The sequence below is a fragment of the Lepidothrix coronata genome, unplaced genomic scaffold (assembly GCF_001604755.1).
Source record: "Lepidothrix coronata isolate B3197 unplaced genomic scaffold, Lepidothrix_coronata-1.0 Scaffold261, whole genome shotgun sequence".
NCBI classification, from domain to species: Eukaryota; Metazoa; Chordata; class Aves; order Passeriformes; family Pipridae; genus Lepidothrix; species Lepidothrix coronata.
In genome coordinates this window covers 218,863-236,606 of record NW_016690441.1, presented here as the reverse complement: position 1 = coordinate 236,606, position 17,744 = coordinate 218,863, and the positions used below count along the sequence as shown (strand labels likewise).

The window sequence follows — 17,744 nt, the reverse complement described above, 5'->3', positions numbered from 1 at the left end:
CATTCTGGGGCTGCCTGTCCTCTGCAGCATTCCCTGGTCAGATGTTTTGTCTCCATGTGCTGCTGGAGCAGTGTAACAGGGTCAAAGCATAAAGGAGGTTGATGCCCATTGATTGTAGGGGGGGAAATTACCCCACCCATGCTGTGCTTATTCTCTGCTATAACTATATTCTGAAAAAGGAGCCAAACCAAGAAAAGAAACAAACACCATCCCTCCCCCCAAAAAATCTGTTCTTCCCTGCTCTTTGTGCGGTTGTAAATGCCCTGAGGTCTCCTTTCCCTTTGCATGATGTTGACCATGTCCCCCCATGCCAACCTGCACTGTCCTGTTCTGTACTTCCAGGGCACCGCGGGTGCTCCCGGTCAGGCGGGACCGGCTGGAGAACAAGGCATGCGAGGGCCTCAGGTCAGTGAGTCTGCAGCAGAGCAAATGTCTTGCCTCATGGTGCTGCTGTGTTGTTTCATCACAACCACTTACCCAAAGAGTCTCATCAGCAGGGACTGTCAGGGTTTGGGTATTTTTGGGTGTGCTGTGGCCAGGCTGTGCTTCCCAGGGACATCAAGCCTGGAGCATTCACACCACCCAAAGTGTGATGAGTTTACAAACCATCTCTCAGGCACTGCAGCATTTGCTTTCTTTGGGGTCTTGGTGTGTTTCTGCCTGTGTGTGTTGATAGTGTCTCTTTTCTCTCCATGCAGGGTCCACCTGGCCAGCTTGGCACACCAGGCATAAGAGGAGAGCAGGGTGTTCCTGGACCCAGGGTAAGCCTGCTGCTGCTTCTCAGACATTGACCCAACTATATCCTTGTTGAACTAACAAGATTCAGCCATGTGTCTTTCCATTCCCTAGGGCTCCAAGTCTGTTCCACTCTCTTATAACACACTCTTCCAGCATAATTCTACTCTCAACTTACGCTAAAGATTTCTTGATCAAGAGTTATAGAAGAAAAAAGTTAAAAGCAACCACAGAGGGGTCAGGACTTCAGTGTTTGGCCTGTTATGGTTTGCCATTTTAGTTCAAAAACATCCCTGAGTGATGGGCAGGGCATCTTCTGTGACCTTTCACCCTCTGAAGCCAGAGCATAACCATCTCACGTGCTTCCTGGGGGCCCCCATGTAGTTATTTCTCTTTCCTACTACATGGACATAAAGCCAGACAATACTGCATTTCCCCATGATTTTTCCCCTCCTGCTTTCCCAGGGGGGTTCTCTAAGGACAATAGGAGGTTGCTGCTGACATTTTTATTGAACTGAGCTGGACATCCAGCTCTTCCCAACCAGGAATCGGACTTCTGAATTTCCTAAGGTGTTTTGAGAGGCACCAGCCCTACTAGTCAATACATGATTTCTGTGGTCACCTCATTCCCTGGTTTCTGGCACTCAAGTTTTCTTGACAACATACCTCTCCCCATTTCCATTCCAGGCTGGTGGTGGACCTCCAGGAACCCCAGGAGAGCGTGGCAGGATCGGTCCCTTGGGACAGAAGGTATGTCTTCATGAGCACTTGGCATCAGCAAACAAAACAGCATTGAAAAGCTTCTGGATTTTGCATGAGCTTAAAAAAATATATGAGACGAACCTCTTACGCTTGTCCAGTGTGGAGTGAAGCAAGGTCAGTGCTCTGGTTGCCTCATTAGGCTCCTGTTTCATCAAACAGAGAGGCAAAAGTAATCAAGTAACTGGGCAGATTTTCAGATGATGCCCACATGGGAAGGTTGTTGTGCTGGATCTCTCTAGACCCTCCATATGATTTTATCTTTCTTGAAATCACTAAAGGTCCCACTAAAGAGCAAGAATTTGGCAGAATTGCTGGCTGTGTAGGTCCAGCCGTGCCTCTCTGCCACAAGGACCACTGCAGACTGGTCTATGTAAAGAAACCAGTGCTGATGGGGTGGGAAAGGCTCAGAGCTGCCTGGAGTTCCAGCACATGCTTTAACAGATGCTCCTGTTCACAGGGTGAGCCTGGAAACCCAGGACCCAAAGGGCCGAATGGACAGCCAGGCCCACGAGGAGAGATGGTAAGTGTGGCCACGCCCTCACACCTTTGAGGACACTTAAAGAAGAGTTTCTCAAAGGCCTGTGCTTGAGTGGATTCTTTCTGTTGATGCTGTTGGACCTGTGGGGTTTCAGCTATTTATATATGACTTCATATTAACAACTTTGGCTTTCCAATTTTAGGGTGATGACGGACGAGATGGAATTGGTGGCCCAGGTCCTAAAGGCAGAAAGGTAGGTGTATGCTCAGCATACCCAACTCCTTAACAAAGACAAGGAAGTTGCCAAGGTCTCCAGTGCAGATGGAGAAGGGCATTTTGTAAAACAGATTCAAATAAACCCTTCTGTTGTTTCAGGGAGAACGTGGCTTCGTAGGCTACCCAGGGCCCAAGGTAGGGTGCAGCCCATGAGCTATGCATTCCTTTTCCAAGGAATGTAGCCATGATCCTGCAGATTTAGAGCTATAATTTGTGTTTTTCCCCAACCAGGGTGGACCTGGTGACCGTGGTGTTGCTGGAGGCCCCGGCCCAAAAGGAAACAGAGGCCGCAGAGTAAGCTGGATCATGACACAGCTTTTCCCTTCTGCATGAACACCCTGAAAAGATGTACACATCTTTTCCCCCAAGTGCTCCTGGCAATCCTGCAGACGTTCACAGGTAGAACTTCTCTTTGTCTCTAGGGAGATGCAGGAGAACCTGGGGCACCTGGTCAGAAAGGAGAGATTGGATATCCTGGACCATCGGTAAGTGTTCATGGCATTGCTGATGGAGCCTCTGGCTTCACCCTAGGAGAGAATCCTGACTGAGAAATGTGGTGGTCCCTATTGGTGCCAGGCATTGAAAAATAAGCCCATCACCTCCTCCTGCTGATTTCAAGTTGGGCAAATCCCTCTTTATTTGTCTTGGATGTGACTCTAAATTTCTAACTAGCTGTTTATCACTGATAAATATTTACCCATCCTCAAACCGAAGGAAAAATTCAAGAGACACATTCTTACCAGGCACTAGGATTTCCCCATGGCAATATGCCCCTTAAAATTCCTTCTAGGACATTCTCAGCTCCTTATTATTTATCACCTCACACAGGATATGGTCCATGACCAAACCTGGCTAGCACAGAGCATCCTAAAAAGGCCAAGGTGACTTGAACTTAGAGCATCATAAATTATAGAAACAAAAAGTCATAAAATGGTCTGGGTTGTAAAGGACCTTAAAGGTCATCTAGTTCAACCCCCCCTTTTGGGTTTGGTCTCAGCTATGTTTACTCCCCACATGGGAAAGCACTTCCCCCTGTGCTGGAAACACACATGAAAACAGACAGGTTTTCCCTTGGCTTCTGCATAACCTGTGGTTAAATAATTATTCTGACAGTGTTCATGTGGCACCCTGAAAATACACACTGCTCTGAATTTATTTATTTTATTTTTTTTAAACAGGGGCTTAAGGGCGATAAAGGAGAATCCAGAGATGTAAGTGTGGCATAATTTCTCTCTTGTTTTGAAATACTCTTTGGTTGGCTGTGTGACATATCTCCTTTTTCCCCCTTTCTCCCTCTCTTTTGTTTTGTGAAGCACTGTGCGCTTGTGCGGAACATCAAAGACAAATGCCGTGAGTACATCAGCGCTTTGCTAAGTCCCTTTCTCTACCCTTCTTTGCCCATCATGTTACATGACTGGCACTGACCATGCTGCTTTTTCTCTCCATCTTTTCCACAGCTTGCTGCTATGGTAAGTCACATTCAGCCCTTTAAACCCCAGGGTGACCGTGTGACAGAATTCTTGCCCTTCCCACATGCATGGTATGAATGATTTACCCCTGCTGAGGACGTGGTCCTTGCACCCTGACAGCTGTTTGAGGCTTGATTTGTTCCCAATGCACATTCCTGGCAGGTCCCAAGGAGTGCCCTGTGTTCCCAACCGAGCTTGCCTTTGCTATCGACACCTCCTCGGGCGTGGGCAGGGAAGTTTTTAATAGGATGAAGCAAACTGTGCTCAGAGTCGTCAACAACTTAACCATCGCTGAGAGCAACTGTCCTCGTGGTGCCCGGGTGGCTCTGGTCACCTACAACAATGAGGTCACCACAGAGATCCGCTTTGCTGATGCCAGGAAGAAATCCAGCCTCCTCCAGCAGATCCAAAACTTCCAGGCAACCCTGACCACAAAGCCACGCAGCCTGGAGACTGCCATGTCCTTCGTGGCCAGGAATACCTTCAAGCGTGCCCGAAGTGGCTTCCTTATGAGGAAGGTGGCTGTCTTTTTCAGCAACGGAGACACGAGAGCCTCCCCGCAGCTCAACGATGCCGTGCTGAAACTCTACGATGCTGGGGTCATACCCGTGTTCCTCACCAGCAGGCAGGATGCGGTTCTCAGCAGAGCTCTGGAGGTTTGGGGTCGTTCACCCTTTCTTTCCTTTTCTTCTCATGACCTCAGTCTGGTTTGTGGGGGAGACTGATGGCATTGGATCCTACTGGCAGTGAGGGGCTGGCTTCCACAGGCCTCTCAAGTGCTTCAGCACTGAGAAAGCATTGCTGGCCAAACTCATCCAGCGTGCCTATTGGGAGAGAAATCCTAATGCCACAGTCACCACAGCGCGTGCTGTGAAACGCTACTGAGGTTATCATGAGTCATTTGTATTCCAGACCATGGCTCCAGGGTGCCAGGTATGGTATGAAAAGAAGGAAGGAGTCTCCATAGTGAGAAAGGTCTGGCAGAAAAGGGTGGGAAGACTGGAAGTACATTAGCATAGTTGGCAGAGGGAGAGTGGACATGCAGAGATTTAAAGCCACAAAAAAGCCCCAGACAAGCACGCTGAGCACTGGTTCAAGCACTTGATCCTTTTCTTGGAGCTTGTGACTCTAAACTAGTCCCACTAACACATGTCAGGGCCATGAGGCTCCTCCAAATGGGATCCACCAATGCCACTGTGTTGGGCAGAGAATCTCTCAGAGTTGTGCATTGCCTTCCCTTACTCTGAGCTGAAAACAAGAGAAGGCAGCATTGCTAACACTATGTTTCTGTTTCCATCTAACCAGATCAACAACACAGCAGTTGGCCATGCCATTGTTCTTCCAGCCAGCAGCAGTCAGCTGAATGAAACTATCCAAAGGCTCTTGACTTGTCACATTTGTCTGGGTAAGTTATCCAATTTCTCCTCTAGACAGTGCTAAATCCTTCTGGTCACACAGCAGTCAGTTGTAAGTGGTGCAGAAGGGAAGCCCAGCTGGGAGTCAGCCCTTTTGTTGATGAAGAAAAGGGATTCATGTTCTTGGGTTGAGCAAAAAACATTGGCATTGTTGAATGAGGCACACTGGGAGTTCTCAACTTTGTAAAGAGAAGCTCCTTTTTAGTCTGGTTCCCACTTTAACAGCCCAAATACTGGTAGCAAAATGCTCTCAAAGATGGCCTTCTGCCATTTATGACAGAGTGCTTCAGAGATCCTCTTGGACACAGAAGCATGTAAGAGTTCTAAGTGCATAACTAAATGTGTTGTGGTGTGAAATGAATTTGGTATCAAGTAATGGACCAGCCAATGTCCATGGCTTGATAGTATTTCATATGATGCAAGAGATTTTTACAAAGATAAAAGAGGGTGATTTTTAGTTCCTTCAGGTGAAACCTACTGTATTTCTTCCTTAGATGTGTGTGACCCCAATCCAATCTGTGGTGCTGTTACCCAGAGACTTGGATTCAGAGACAGAAGGGCAGCCCCAACAGATGTTGACACTGACATAGCCTTCATCATGGATAGCTCAGAGTCCACCACACCTCTGCAGTTCAGCGAGATGAAGAAGTACATTTCCCACCTTGTAAGTAACCTGGAAATCAGCTCGGAGCCAAAAGTATCCCAGCACCACGCAAGAGTGGCAGTTCTCCAGCAAGCTCCTTACGAACACGAAACCAACTCAAGCTTCCCACCAGTAAAAACTGAGTTCTCACTAACAGATTATGGATCCAAAGAGAAGATCATTAACTACCTTCACAACCAAATGACCCAGCTGCACGGCACGAGGGCTCTGGGCAGCGCAATTGAACACACGATAGTTCATGTTTTCGAGAGTGCACCAAACCGTCGGGATCTAAGAGTCATAGTCCTGATGATGACAGGCACAGTGAACAAACAAGAACTTGAGTACCTGCAGAGGGTTGTCACCAATGCAAAATGCAAAGGGTACTTCTTTGTTGTCCTGGGCATCGGCAGGAAGGTGAATGCCAAGAATATCTACAGCCTAGCCAGCGAGCCAAGTGATGTGTTCTTCAAACTGGTCGATAAACCAGGAGAGCTTCATGAAGAGCCCTTACTGCGTTTTGGCAGACTGCTGCCATCTTTTATCAGAAGTAAGTCTAACATCCTGCAGCCAAAGTGTTATGGAAGGGGCAACTCAGAGGGTTTAATCTCACAGGTCTGGTCTACCTGCCTGTTGGCGGCGGGGGGTGGCTCTAGCATGGCCATCTCTTTGGGCAGTGGGGCCCACTGAAATTAGTCTCTTTTTATATCTTCCATTCTGTTTGGTGCATTTATGGCTGCTCATAGGTTTGCCTAGTTGAGTAAGTCTGGGGTTTGTTCACTTTGGACTCCCCATCCCATCCCATCCCATCCCACATTGGCTCACCAAGTAGAGTTTGTACTTCTGTCTGCTTTGACTTGGTCTCCATGGGCTCACCTGTGGGATCTGACCTCATCCTGCATGGCTTGCCACTCACATCTGCAATATATCCCATAGGGTCTGGTCCTGCTGAGGCTCTTGGCCCTTTGCAGTCTGCCAGCACTTCCTTGGAGCTCCTTGAACACCCAGTGAATCTTTCTTCCCAGTATCAGCATAAATAACACGTCTAGCAGGCACTTGTATGGCTCAGGCTGAGATCTGGAGTTGCTGCATGCAGACTTAAGGACCAGATGGACAGGATTCTTTGCTCAGGGATAAACAGTGCTGCTGAGTCTGGGATGTGCAGACTATGCCTTGAAAATTTGCATCTCAGCTTAGCTGGAGACCCCAGGCTGGATCTCCAGCAGCCAGGGATCCTAAACACACCCAACCAGCAAGGACAAGAAATGGACCTTCTCTAGGAAAGCTAGTTTTTCTCTAGGAAAACTAGCTTTTAGCAAAAATTCCTGAAAATTAGACTAGTGGGCTGATAAACCACTGATTCAGGAATGTCTTGCACTAAATAGAAAGCAAATATCTGGAAATAAATATTTAGGTTTTCTCAGTTTGCTTTTCCCATTAACTGCATACAGCAGCCCTGGAAACTTCTAACTCTTGAGAAAACATCATCTGTGTGGCTGGAAGTGCCTTGTTATAAGAAATCTGTTTACACCTGACAGACTAAGACACACAGCCCTCTGGTATCTTGTAGTTATGGCTCTCATGTTTGTAAACTGGAATAACAAATCTCCCAGCCCAGGGTGCTGCAGCAGCCACACCAAACATCAAGAGACATTCCATAGCAAGCAAGAAGAGAGAAGTTGGGGTTTTTTTTAAATGAATAAGAAATATATGTAATGTATTGCTGGTGGGTAACCACCATCCTCAACACCAGTGTTTAATGTCTCTCTCTGTCTCCAGGTGACTTTGCTTTCTACCTGTCTCCAGAGATAAGGAAACAGTGTGAGTGGCTCCAGAATGACCAGCAAGCCAGGAGCCAGCACCCCGTGCACACCGGGCAGAAAGCAGTGTAAGTACTGGTTTGTCTGCCAGACAATAAGTGTTGCTTTTTGTCTCCCTCTTTATCTCAGAGAGAAGCCTTCACTTCACAGTCCCTGTTTGGAAAAAGAAAGAAAAAGCAACATCAATACCAACAATCAGGATTATCTTTTAATTAATATAATTTTAATAATATTTTAATTAATTTTAATAGCTCCCTTAGTGCTGCGTCAAAAGAGCAATAGAGATATCTGACAGAGAGGGGTAGACAAGTACACATATGATTTTCAATTTTGGTTCAATTTCATATTTATATATGTATAAAAATATGAAGGACATATATACTCCTTTGATTGCGTAAATCAGGAATTCCAGAAATTACAATTAATTTGGGGGTTTCTACTTAACACATTATTTTCAGAGGCTGGGCTGCCCTGGATTATCTGATATAGAGATTCCACCACAGAATGCATCCTAGTATTTTCTGAAGAGAAGTGAAGGCTTGTACCACCAAGACTCCCTGCTGGCACAGAGCTGTGCTGGCTTTAGAAGGTTGAGCCCCTTGAAATTAGGCATGTTACAGACCTGTCTACTGAATCACAGAACACTTTGAGTTGGAAGGAACCTGAAAGCTCATCAAGTTCCAAGCCCCTGCCACGGGCAGGGACACCTTCCACTAGACCAGATTGCTCCGAGCCCTGTCCAAGCTGACCTTGAAACACTTGGAACACTCTTACGTGTGTAAGGTTGGTGCATAGATAGACTTGTGCCCTGAGTGACGAGCAGTGCTCTGCAGCACTTTTCAATGCTTGGTTGTGGGCAAACCTAAAGCTGGCAAAGACTATTGACCTCGGGTGGGTTCTTGCCAGTGTTTTTTATGTCCTGTCCTCTCTGCTTCCAAAATCCTGCTCACAAAAAGAAGAGCCGTCTCAGCTGCTTTTGCTTCGGCAGGTACGTGGCACCCAACGCGACCCTGAACCGGACCCTCAGTGCCAGCACCACGCTCAGCGCGACCATCAAGCCAGCAGCGAGCGCCCGTGCCAGAACCACCACTGCCAGCACCACAGCCCAGAGCAGAGCCAGCGAGCAGAGCACGGCCAGTGCCGTGCTGCCAGTGAACGCCACCGCTCCGAGTGCAGCCAGCACCACCACCCACGCCAAGGCCACCGCCCGCGCCACCGCCAACGCCACGGCCAGCGGCAGGAGGAGACAGGGCGGTACGTGAGCAGCTCTCCCCACGCCAGCACTGCCTCCCCCTCGGCTGTGCCACAGGGGCTGTGGCTGTTTTTCCTCCCCAGGAGGATCACACCTACGGGAAATGTCAGTAAGAGTCCAGATTTTGTGCTTGCAGAAACAAGTTTTTAGGTGCGAATCTGGAGATCTGCACTGGGGGGTTGACTTGTCAACTTGTGTTGAGAATTTTGTGCAAAAATGATTGGGGGACAGGCTGACCACAGGCAAAACATAAGAAGAACATCTAAACCTGGGACAATCCATCCAGCAACAGGGAACTTCTCCTTCCAGTGTGGCCCTTTTGCTTCCTCTGATTTCCTCGCAGCATTACCCCTTGGCCAAGCTTCTCTATTTATGGTGATTCATACAATGGCATTGTTTGAACTCTGTCAGCTAATGCAAATAATTATTTCATCACTGAATCAGCATGGAGACCTCTTTGGGAACTCTAAAGCTCTTTCATGTGAGCACAGTTCACGTAAAAGAGATTTCCCACGTATTTTTGCAAGGGGGGTACAGGCAGATCTGTAGTAGCTGAGCAAGTAACAAGAACGTGTCAAAGCACAGGGATGCTTATCCAGTCACTGAAGGCATGCCTCTGCATAAATAATGAATAAAAAGCAATATATAAAAGAAATCAGCTTTTGCAAGGTTAATGCTTTCAGTAAGCTTGAGGAGAACAAATACTGCTGGTTGTTTCTTGCTCTGCTGCTGCTTTTCAGCAGCATTTATAAAAGTCTCATTCAATATTCTGCCAGAGCAGGAAAACCTTTCCCTAATAGCTTCTTTGATCTATCTAAGGTTGTGTTAAGCTTATCATCCCTGGAAGTGTTGCATGAGTCTTGGAGCGACCTGGCAGAGCGGAAGATGTCCCTCTCCAGAAGGGGGGTTGGAATGAGATGACCTTCAAGGTCTCTTCCAACCCAAACCATTCTGTGATTCCAAGTTCAAGCTTAGGCAGGCTTGGCTTGAAGGTCTTCAGCAGCTGTGAATCCATTGCACCCTAGAGCAGGATCTGACTGGACCCATTTACAGTTGTTGGGAAAGTGCTGGGAATTTCAGGCTGTGTAAATCTTGTAAAAAAGAAAAAAAACAAAACAAGCTTTGCTTTGCTAGATTGCAACAGATGATTAGAAATAAATAAATCATCTAGGCTATAGAAAACAAAGCCCCTCTGCAGTGTGCTGGGTTGAGCACCTGAGATAGCAAAGTCCCAGCCTTGGTTTCACATGCCTTGGCTGTCTGTGGACTAGGAAGAAGATCCTGCAGCACTGAGGCACATTTTCCCTGAGACCTTTCCTCCCTCATTCATTGTTTTATTCTGATTTTGCCTTGCAGCAAAGACCCACGACCTCCAGATCACGGATGTCACCGAGAGCAGTGCCAGGCTGCGCTGGGCCAGCCCTGAGCCACACCAGGCCAGCATGTTTGACATCACTGTCACCTTGGCACACGACCACTCCCTCGTGCAGAAGCAAAACCTGACTGGCACCGAACATGTGATCCGAGGACTCAGAAGTGGACAAAAATACATCGCCGTTGTTACCGGCTACCAGAAATCCCAGCCCAAAGTAACCTACACAGGGACATTCAGCACCAGTGAGTACCTCTTAAAAATACTTTGTTTTTTTTCCCCCATTGAATGGACACAAAAAAATGGGGATAAAAATAAGTAAGGGACAGGGAATCAGTTGGTAGCAACAACCCCAGCCCTGGCAATGCTCAGTTGTGTTACTGCATGTCTGCAATCCCCCAGACCAGCAGCAGGTTATGAGATGGGGCAAATGTGTTTCTTTGAAAAATGCAAGTTAAACTTCAGTGGGCTTGAATTGACACAGACTGTGGGATAATTAAAGGCAGTCCCAGAGTGGAGTTTGTTTGTACGTGCTGGAGGGTTTGTACAATGGTGCAAAAGGTCTTGGTGGGGGTCCAGCCAGCACTGCTGCAATTAATAAGAGTCAAACTGGTAAATTCAGTCCAGCCCGATTGCAAAATAAGCAAGAAAAGCTCCTTCTCCAATCGCCATTTCCATATGCTCCTGTCTACTTCCCATACTATCAAAAAAAAACCACAAAGAAGAGATTAAATGGAGGGTTTAGTCCTTTGGGGATCTAAGCTCCACGTGTACAGATCTCATGTGAACCTCACCAACCTGAGCCTTCTGGCATGGCCAAAAGTTGCTGCTTAAGATACAGTCAGGTTTTTTTAATACAGTTTGGCAGAGAGGTGACTTGGCTCGGTGGTATGAAGTTTGTGCTGGTTGTGCCAGTGCTGTGTCTGGCTGCTTCTGGCACTTCAGATCCAGTTTCAGTGCCCACGGAGAGCCTTTCCTTTGGCTTCGGTGGGTTTGGACCAGTCTCTTACCTTCACAAGCAGTAAACATGCCCACAAAAATGTGGAGAAAAGACATCAGTGTGGAGAAGTAACATTTGCAAGTGCTGAGTTGGAGCTCCTGATGCCTAGGGAAGCTGCATTTCCCATAGAATAAATCTTGAATGGGAACAAACTGAGCAGGCAGTGGTGACACCACATTAGCCCACAAGCTGTGACCTGGATACTGAATAGCATTGTCCCCTTACCCACACCCATGCTGTCCACTAAAGAAAAGCAAATCCAGCCCTTCCTGTGTCTGCAGCCCCTTGCTACACTCCAGCCCCGTGGGAGATGAGCCACAGGAAGGGTCACAATGCAGTGGGGTGCAGCCATGCAGGGCACGTTGCAGTATGAACCGTGTTCTTCCCATCACGAGGATTTTCTCCCCCTGTGACAATCCTCAGTGTAGTTCCTAGTGGAAAGGGAGGTGTGATGGGAGGAGTGTTGTCCAGGAGAGCCGTGGAATGTACAAACAGTCCTCGAGGGAACAAGAGAGGACCCATCACGGATTTGCTCACCTGGAGGATGCCATTTTTATTCTGTTGTCTCTAAGACCAGAAGAGCAAAGTTAAACTGGCTACAGAGAGGCCACATGCAGCTCCTGAGCCCCCACCCAGTCAGTGCTGTGGGGTGAGAGGGGACCCTCCCCAGCGGTCATGTGGGGCCCTGAGGATACTGTTTGGGATGACCCCTGAGGATGAGCTGGGTTGTGCAGCAGAGCCGCTGGCTGGGAGGGAAGGGAAGCCCTCCAGGCACAGCTGGGTGGTTGTGGATGACTCATCCCATCAGCTGCCTCCAATAAACATTTCTGAAATGTATGTGTAGGGTAAACAGACCCAGATCTGACTCCTGCAACTCGTGTGCATCCCCTGCGCCGGAGCTGGGGCCAGGCAGTTTGTTTGTGGCTGAGCTGAGGGCGCTGCTGCAGATGCCCTTCCCTTTGGCTGACCCCCTGCTCCTTCTCCACAGAGGCCTCGGCGCAGACCAAGGTGTCTCTGGCCAACATGATGCTCAACACCGAGCCACTGGAAGGGCCTGACAATGGTGAGTATGGTGGGAGTGCAGGGCTGGGGGGCTCTGGCAGGACCCCACTGAGAGCCAGTCTTCTTGCCTGCTCCTAAATCCGTCCTGTCTCAAAGTCCTCTCGGGACCAGAGGATCTGTGAGTCCTTTGCTTTGCAGAGCCAACAGATCGTGACCTAGATGACGTCCTTGGCCATGTGGGTATGAGCCCTGTAGTGGGGTCTCTGCCCCGTGAGGGATCCAGAACGCCCTGAAGTTGCTGTGGTCTTCATGGGGAACTCAAACCAGGTCCTGTTCCTATAATAAGGATGGGTGATGAGCCACAACCCAAGTGCTGGCCACTCTTCAGGGACAAATTGTGTCCCATGGCCTCCCTGGCACATGTAGATGAAGGTGTGGATACAGAACATCACCTGATGCTTGCTCATTCCCTCCTTCCTCATGTGGGGCAAAAAACAGGTCTCAGCCTCTTGTTTTGTCACACAGCTCCCAGTAGGGGCTTGGCCAGACTGGACAGGGCTTGGAGCAGCCTGGTCTAGTGGAAAGTGTCCCTGCCCATGGCAGGGGTTGGAACTGGATGATCTTTAAGATCCCTTTCAACCCAAAGTGTTCTATGATTCCATACCCAACAGCCAGAGATTGTCAGGAGTCACATTTGCATAAATTAGACTAATTGGTAGCCTCCCTCCAGTTTCACCCATCTGCCCATCCCCTGCTGCTCTGCCATGGGTGGTGTATGTAGTAAACTGCTAAATGAGTGAGCTGTCAGCTCCTACTCTGTGGTTGATCCCATTAACCTGTGTTAATAACCCACAATCACTGTAGCTGTTAATCGTCATTTCATCGCTTTGGTTGACATCAAGCCCATTATATCAGCACTATTACACTCAGTTGTATCATCAATGCCAGGCTGCAACTCTTCCTCCAAGGACCTGGAAGGGCTCTCAGCCTTCATCAAGCAGCGCATCCAACCATGGAACTGTTGTCCAAAATGCATCCCATGTTTTTCTTTAAACATTTTGCTTGCACTGTGGCTCATTTTCTTCCCGTGGAGATGCTGCTGCTCAGTGTGCTCAGCCAAGAATTGTGAAGCTGCTGTTGAGCTCTGGCTGCTGCTCGTGCTGAGTGGGACAGACATGGACCTCACGCCTGGCTGGTGGCACCACTGGAGGGGCCGAGGGCTTGTGCCAGGCAGGGATCATCTCATTTCTGCCTTCCTGCATGACCCGTCATCCCACCCTTCCCATATATTCCCGCTCCTTTGGTCCCTCTCCCTGGCACTGACATCCCCTCAGAAGCCTTGTCCCCACCCTCGTGGCTTCATTTAACCTGTTGTGTGCCAGCCCTTTGGAAATAAGGTTTGTAGGCTTTTCCTTCTCGAAGCAAGATGGATGTGCTCGCCCTGTGCTTCCACACAAACCTCTCATTCTCAGCTCCTCTTGATGGCCCACTTGCAGCAAATGCCACTGCCCGAGGATTTATGTAGCTGACGAATGGAGGGAAATATTCCCCAAGGATGCTAATATGAAGGGTTTGAAGGTTTTCACCAGGCTGAAGACCTTAAAGAGGGCAGGGAATTTGGGAAGGGTTTAGCCGAGTGTCTGTGCAACAGGAGAGACCCACATGCAAATCTTCTGACAGACCTTGGAGGAAGCCCCAAATTCTGCCCTCCTTATATAGGTAAAATAGCATGGATGGACTAGCATTGCTAATAAAAACTCTGGGGTATGGACCTAAATTATCTATTTTGGGGCCAGGAAGGCAGCGTATGTTTAAATCTGCACCAAGCCTTCAAGTCCACCAGGTGCAGCTTGCTTTCAGAGATAAACACACTTAAAGATTCAAAGCTGCAGCCAAGACAAATAGCTTTAAGAATAGATGGAGGGGAGTTGTGTGAGGGCTCAATCCTGAGTGCACCAGCAGGGAGTAAGGGGCTCCCACCACGCTGCTCCAATTTGGAGTTTGGATGCATGACAAAATCAAGAGCGAGGAGAGGTAAGCTGGAGGCTGAGGGAAGTTTGCATCCAGCAAGAGAAATCACATGAGAAGGAAATGCCACCAGTCCTGTACTGGGCTTTGTTTTCCTTTTTTTTTCTTTTCAATCTCTTTGCTTTTTCAGCTTGTAACCCTTTCAGAGTCACTTAACCTTTGCACCTTTTGACATGCAGATTGGCCAGACCCTTGCTTGCTGGACTTTGACATGGGCATGCAGTGCAAGGACTATCAGATTGTGTGGTTCTTTGACTACAAACACAAGTTCTGCAGCCAGGGTTGGTATGGTGGCTGCGGAGGTAATGCCAATAGATTTGAGGCCGAAGCTGAGTGCATTAGCAAATGCTTAAAGCCATGTAAGTACCACATGGGGATTAATCCTTCTGTATTTTATCCTGTTGTCAAATGATATTTGGATTGGAGAGAAAACATCGTTTAAATCCTAACCCATGCTCTTTTTCCTCCAGCAGCAGCTGAGAAAGCCATGCAGCAGCATGAGAACAGATTATCGTCAGGTAACATCCAAAAAAACCATTAATAATCACAAACCAAGCAAATCCATTCTCTCACCTTGACCATTTCACAGCATGTCCTAGCCTGTCTGGGCTACCACAAATAATACAGACTTAGTTTTCCCTTGCTCCTTGACAAGACCACGCCCAACCATCCGCTTTGCATGAGCAAGTCACCTTTGCATGTGTGTTGTCACAGCAAGACATGCTTTGTTTGCACAGCCTGACTGCAAATCACGGCTCTGTGGCAAAACCACTCGGTAGATTTTGTGCAAAACGTGGGGTTGGTGAACTGGAGCTTGGAACGGGCCCAAACCAGTTTCCGTTTTCATTGCATGACCAACCAATGCCACCACTCTGCTGAGATGCAGAGAGTTCCAAACATTTCACTGCCAGTAACCAGAACACTTGATGGGAAGTGACTCCAAGAGACTCAGGCCTTGCAGGCAGATGTTTTCATTTTGCACCAAAAGATAAAAATCAAGATTGAGGGAGGAGCACGCGGGAAAATGGCAATGACCTCCTCTCCTCAAGGAGTTTCTAAGGTTAAGGGGTTGTGTTTGCAAACCTCTTCAAGACCTGGGATGGGAGTAGAGACTTCCAGTCACCACTGTGGTGGTTGAGCAAGGTTGGGATGGGAACCTGATCCCAGCAAAGCCTCCTTATCATAGCAGCCTCCCCCTCCCAGTGGTGTTTCAGGGCTCTCTGCAGAGATGGGAGGAAAACCGAGGAGTGAAGACAGCTCTGGTACCTAACGGCAGGGCATTAGTCCTTGAGGGGTCATGGCAAATTAAGGACCTCTCCCACCTTTTTGATTTTCTTAGGTTTATTTTAGTCTCATTAAAAGGAGGTTGGGAATTTTAGGCTTGGTAATTTTTGTCACTGGCAGCCCGAGTCCAGCTGTGGTTGCCCCTAAGGAAATGTGCAGGCAAGTAAGGAAGAGGCCACCACCAGCCATGGAGATGTCTGGGGTGGAAAAAGGAGATTTGAAGGCGCTTTGGGGATTCAAATGGGCATCATGAATCCCTTGGCTGCAGTTTGAGGAGTTTTCAGCCAGAGGAAGCAGCGTACAGCCTGTACAGCAGAAACCCATATCTTCAACCTAGAGCAGGACTGCGCCCTCACAGAGCAGGGAAGCCCCCCCACTGTGGTTTTCTCCAGAGGGCCCTGCTTTTACCAGCCCCAGCCCATGGGCCAGCCCCTTCTGATCATCGTCACATGCCTTGATGGTGTTTCCAGCAACTGTTGTTGAGGCTAAAATGGTATTTCATCAACTTGGCACCGTTCTGCCCCAGGCAGATAGTCAAGAAAAGCAGCTGAGGGGCCCTGGAGGGACGCTTGTGTCTCTGCCCGCCACGTTCCACTCACCACTTTGTCCTCTTCTCTTTTTCTGAAAAACCAGAGCTTGAATCCACCACAGAAAAAGAGACACAGGATTCACGTGCAGCTCAGCTTTAAGATGCTGGGCACTGGGTTGGGCTCCCAGTTCAGCCCATACCAGGCACAACACTGAGAAATGAGTTCTTTCTCAAACCTTAGGGTTCTTGGGGTACAAAAATATGCACAGACCCACCTTCCATTTGAAACCTTTTAAAAGCTGTGATAACCTTTATTTATTGACTTTATATACATATATATATATTTCATGTATAGATGTGGCACTTGGTGGCGTAGTGGTGGACTTGGCACTGCTGGGGAATGGTTGGACTCAAGGGCTTTTCCAACCTGGATGGTTCTATGATTCATTTATTATTATTTTAATTTTTTACCATGTGCCACTGAGGAGCCCAGGCACATTTACTCCATGGGGTGAATTAAAACCCTAGCTTGCCATGGCTCTCCCCATCTTTTGAACTTGCCAAAGCCAGCCGCAGCTTAAAACACATTTTAACTCCTTAGTTCTTGCTCTCCATCAATTATTTGAAATTTTTGGAGAAGCTTTTTCTTTCATTTCAAACTGAAACAGGAGAAATTTAGGTTAGATATATAGAAGAAATAAATTCCTGTGAGGGTGGGGAGGCCCTGGCACAGGTTGCCCAGAGAAGCTGTGGCTGCCCCATCCCTGGAAGTGTCCAAGGCCGGGTTGGACGGGGCTTGGAGCAACCTGGGCTAGTGGAAGGTGTCCCTGCCCATGGCAGGGGGTGGGATTGGATGAGCTTTAAGTTTGCAACCCAAACCATTCTGGGATTCTGGGGTTCACTGTGTTTTGGACTTGGGGTTTTTGGTAGGTTTCAGTTGAAATGCCCTCCAGGGGTTGAGCCACACTCATGGTGATGTGAAATTGGAGAGTGGCACAAGCCACTCATGGGAATATGACTGCAGACAAACTGAAGATTAAAACTTAAGTGAATTTTCCACAGCTTTCCTGAAGCTAGTTCTGCTTCTGAAGTGGTGGTTGAATTTCCCTATGCATCTGCTGATTCTGAACACTGATTCCACCTTCCAAAGGGATGAAGGGGGGGGGGAAGTTGGGTTGCCTGGATACTAGTCTACAGAGAAAAACTGTATTATACTTCCTGAATGTTTTGGTTACTGGTTGGATTTGATTCCTGTGCAGGATTTGGGGTAGAGTAATTTCTGTGTTCACATCTGCTGGATTTCAGAGTTTTGGAATGTGTGGAAGAAGGGAGATGAGCTTAGGGAAAAAGAAATCTGAATATAAAAAAGGCCAAGAGCCTGCCAAAGGCATGGGGAGGCTTTTGGCTGTAGGAGCCCAAAAGCAAAGCTGAACTGGAAGGTCATACCTGAGGATGGGGGGGGTGCAAGGTCTGTGACATTCCGGACATTTCCTGTCCATCCCAGGAGCATCCCAGCCTCACTGCAGCATTCCTGAGCTCTGAGCAGCTGCCAGCACCAGCTGCAATTTCCTTTAAAGTGAACCTGCTGCCCAGGGTCCACTGCCTGACCTACTTTCCAACTGGGATTTCAGGGATAATCCTCTGCGCCCTTCTTCCTATTAAAATGTTAGAGGGGTTTT

At 48.2% G+C, this 17,744-nt stretch overlaps 1 protein-coding gene across 8 annotated transcripts in view; it reads left to right on the top strand.

Moving 5' to 3' along the window:
- The window catches only part of COL6A3 (collagen type VI alpha 3 chain), a 52,353-nt gene that overhangs the window by 32,874 nt on the left and 1,735 nt on the right, over positions 1-17,744 (top strand). For 5 of the 8 annotated variants that reach the window (XM_017835648.1, XM_017835649.1, XM_017835644.1 and 2 more), the window contains 20 exons: positions 343-405; positions 699-761; positions 1,423-1,485; positions 1,955-2,017; positions 2,178-2,228; positions 2,351-2,386; positions 2,483-2,545; positions 2,674-2,736; positions 3,430-3,462; positions 3,565-3,601; positions 3,709-3,720; positions 3,883-4,376; positions 5,026-5,125; positions 5,630-6,328; positions 7,558-7,666; positions 8,587-8,852; positions 10,207-10,467; positions 12,211-12,285; positions 14,432-14,611; positions 14,723-14,770. In XM_017835648.1, the coding sequence (XP_017691137.1) occupies positions 343-405; positions 699-761; positions 1,423-1,485; positions 1,955-2,017; positions 2,178-2,228; positions 2,351-2,386; positions 2,483-2,545; positions 2,674-2,736; positions 3,430-3,462; positions 3,565-3,601; positions 3,709-3,720; positions 3,883-4,376; positions 5,026-5,125; positions 5,630-6,328; positions 7,558-7,666; positions 8,587-8,852; positions 10,207-10,467; positions 12,211-12,285; positions 14,432-14,611; positions 14,723-14,770 (2,779 nt within the window). The remainder of the gene's footprint in view (positions 1-342; positions 406-698; positions 762-1,422; positions 1,486-1,954; positions 2,018-2,177; positions 2,229-2,350; positions 2,387-2,482; positions 2,546-2,673; positions 2,737-3,429; positions 3,463-3,564; positions 3,602-3,708; positions 3,721-3,882; positions 4,377-5,025; positions 5,126-5,629; positions 6,329-7,557; positions 7,667-8,586; positions 8,853-10,206; positions 10,468-12,210; positions 12,286-14,431; positions 14,612-14,722; positions 14,771-17,744) is intronic. The other 3 variants (XM_017835645.1, XM_017835647.1, XM_017835646.1) reach the window with 3 other exon arrangements.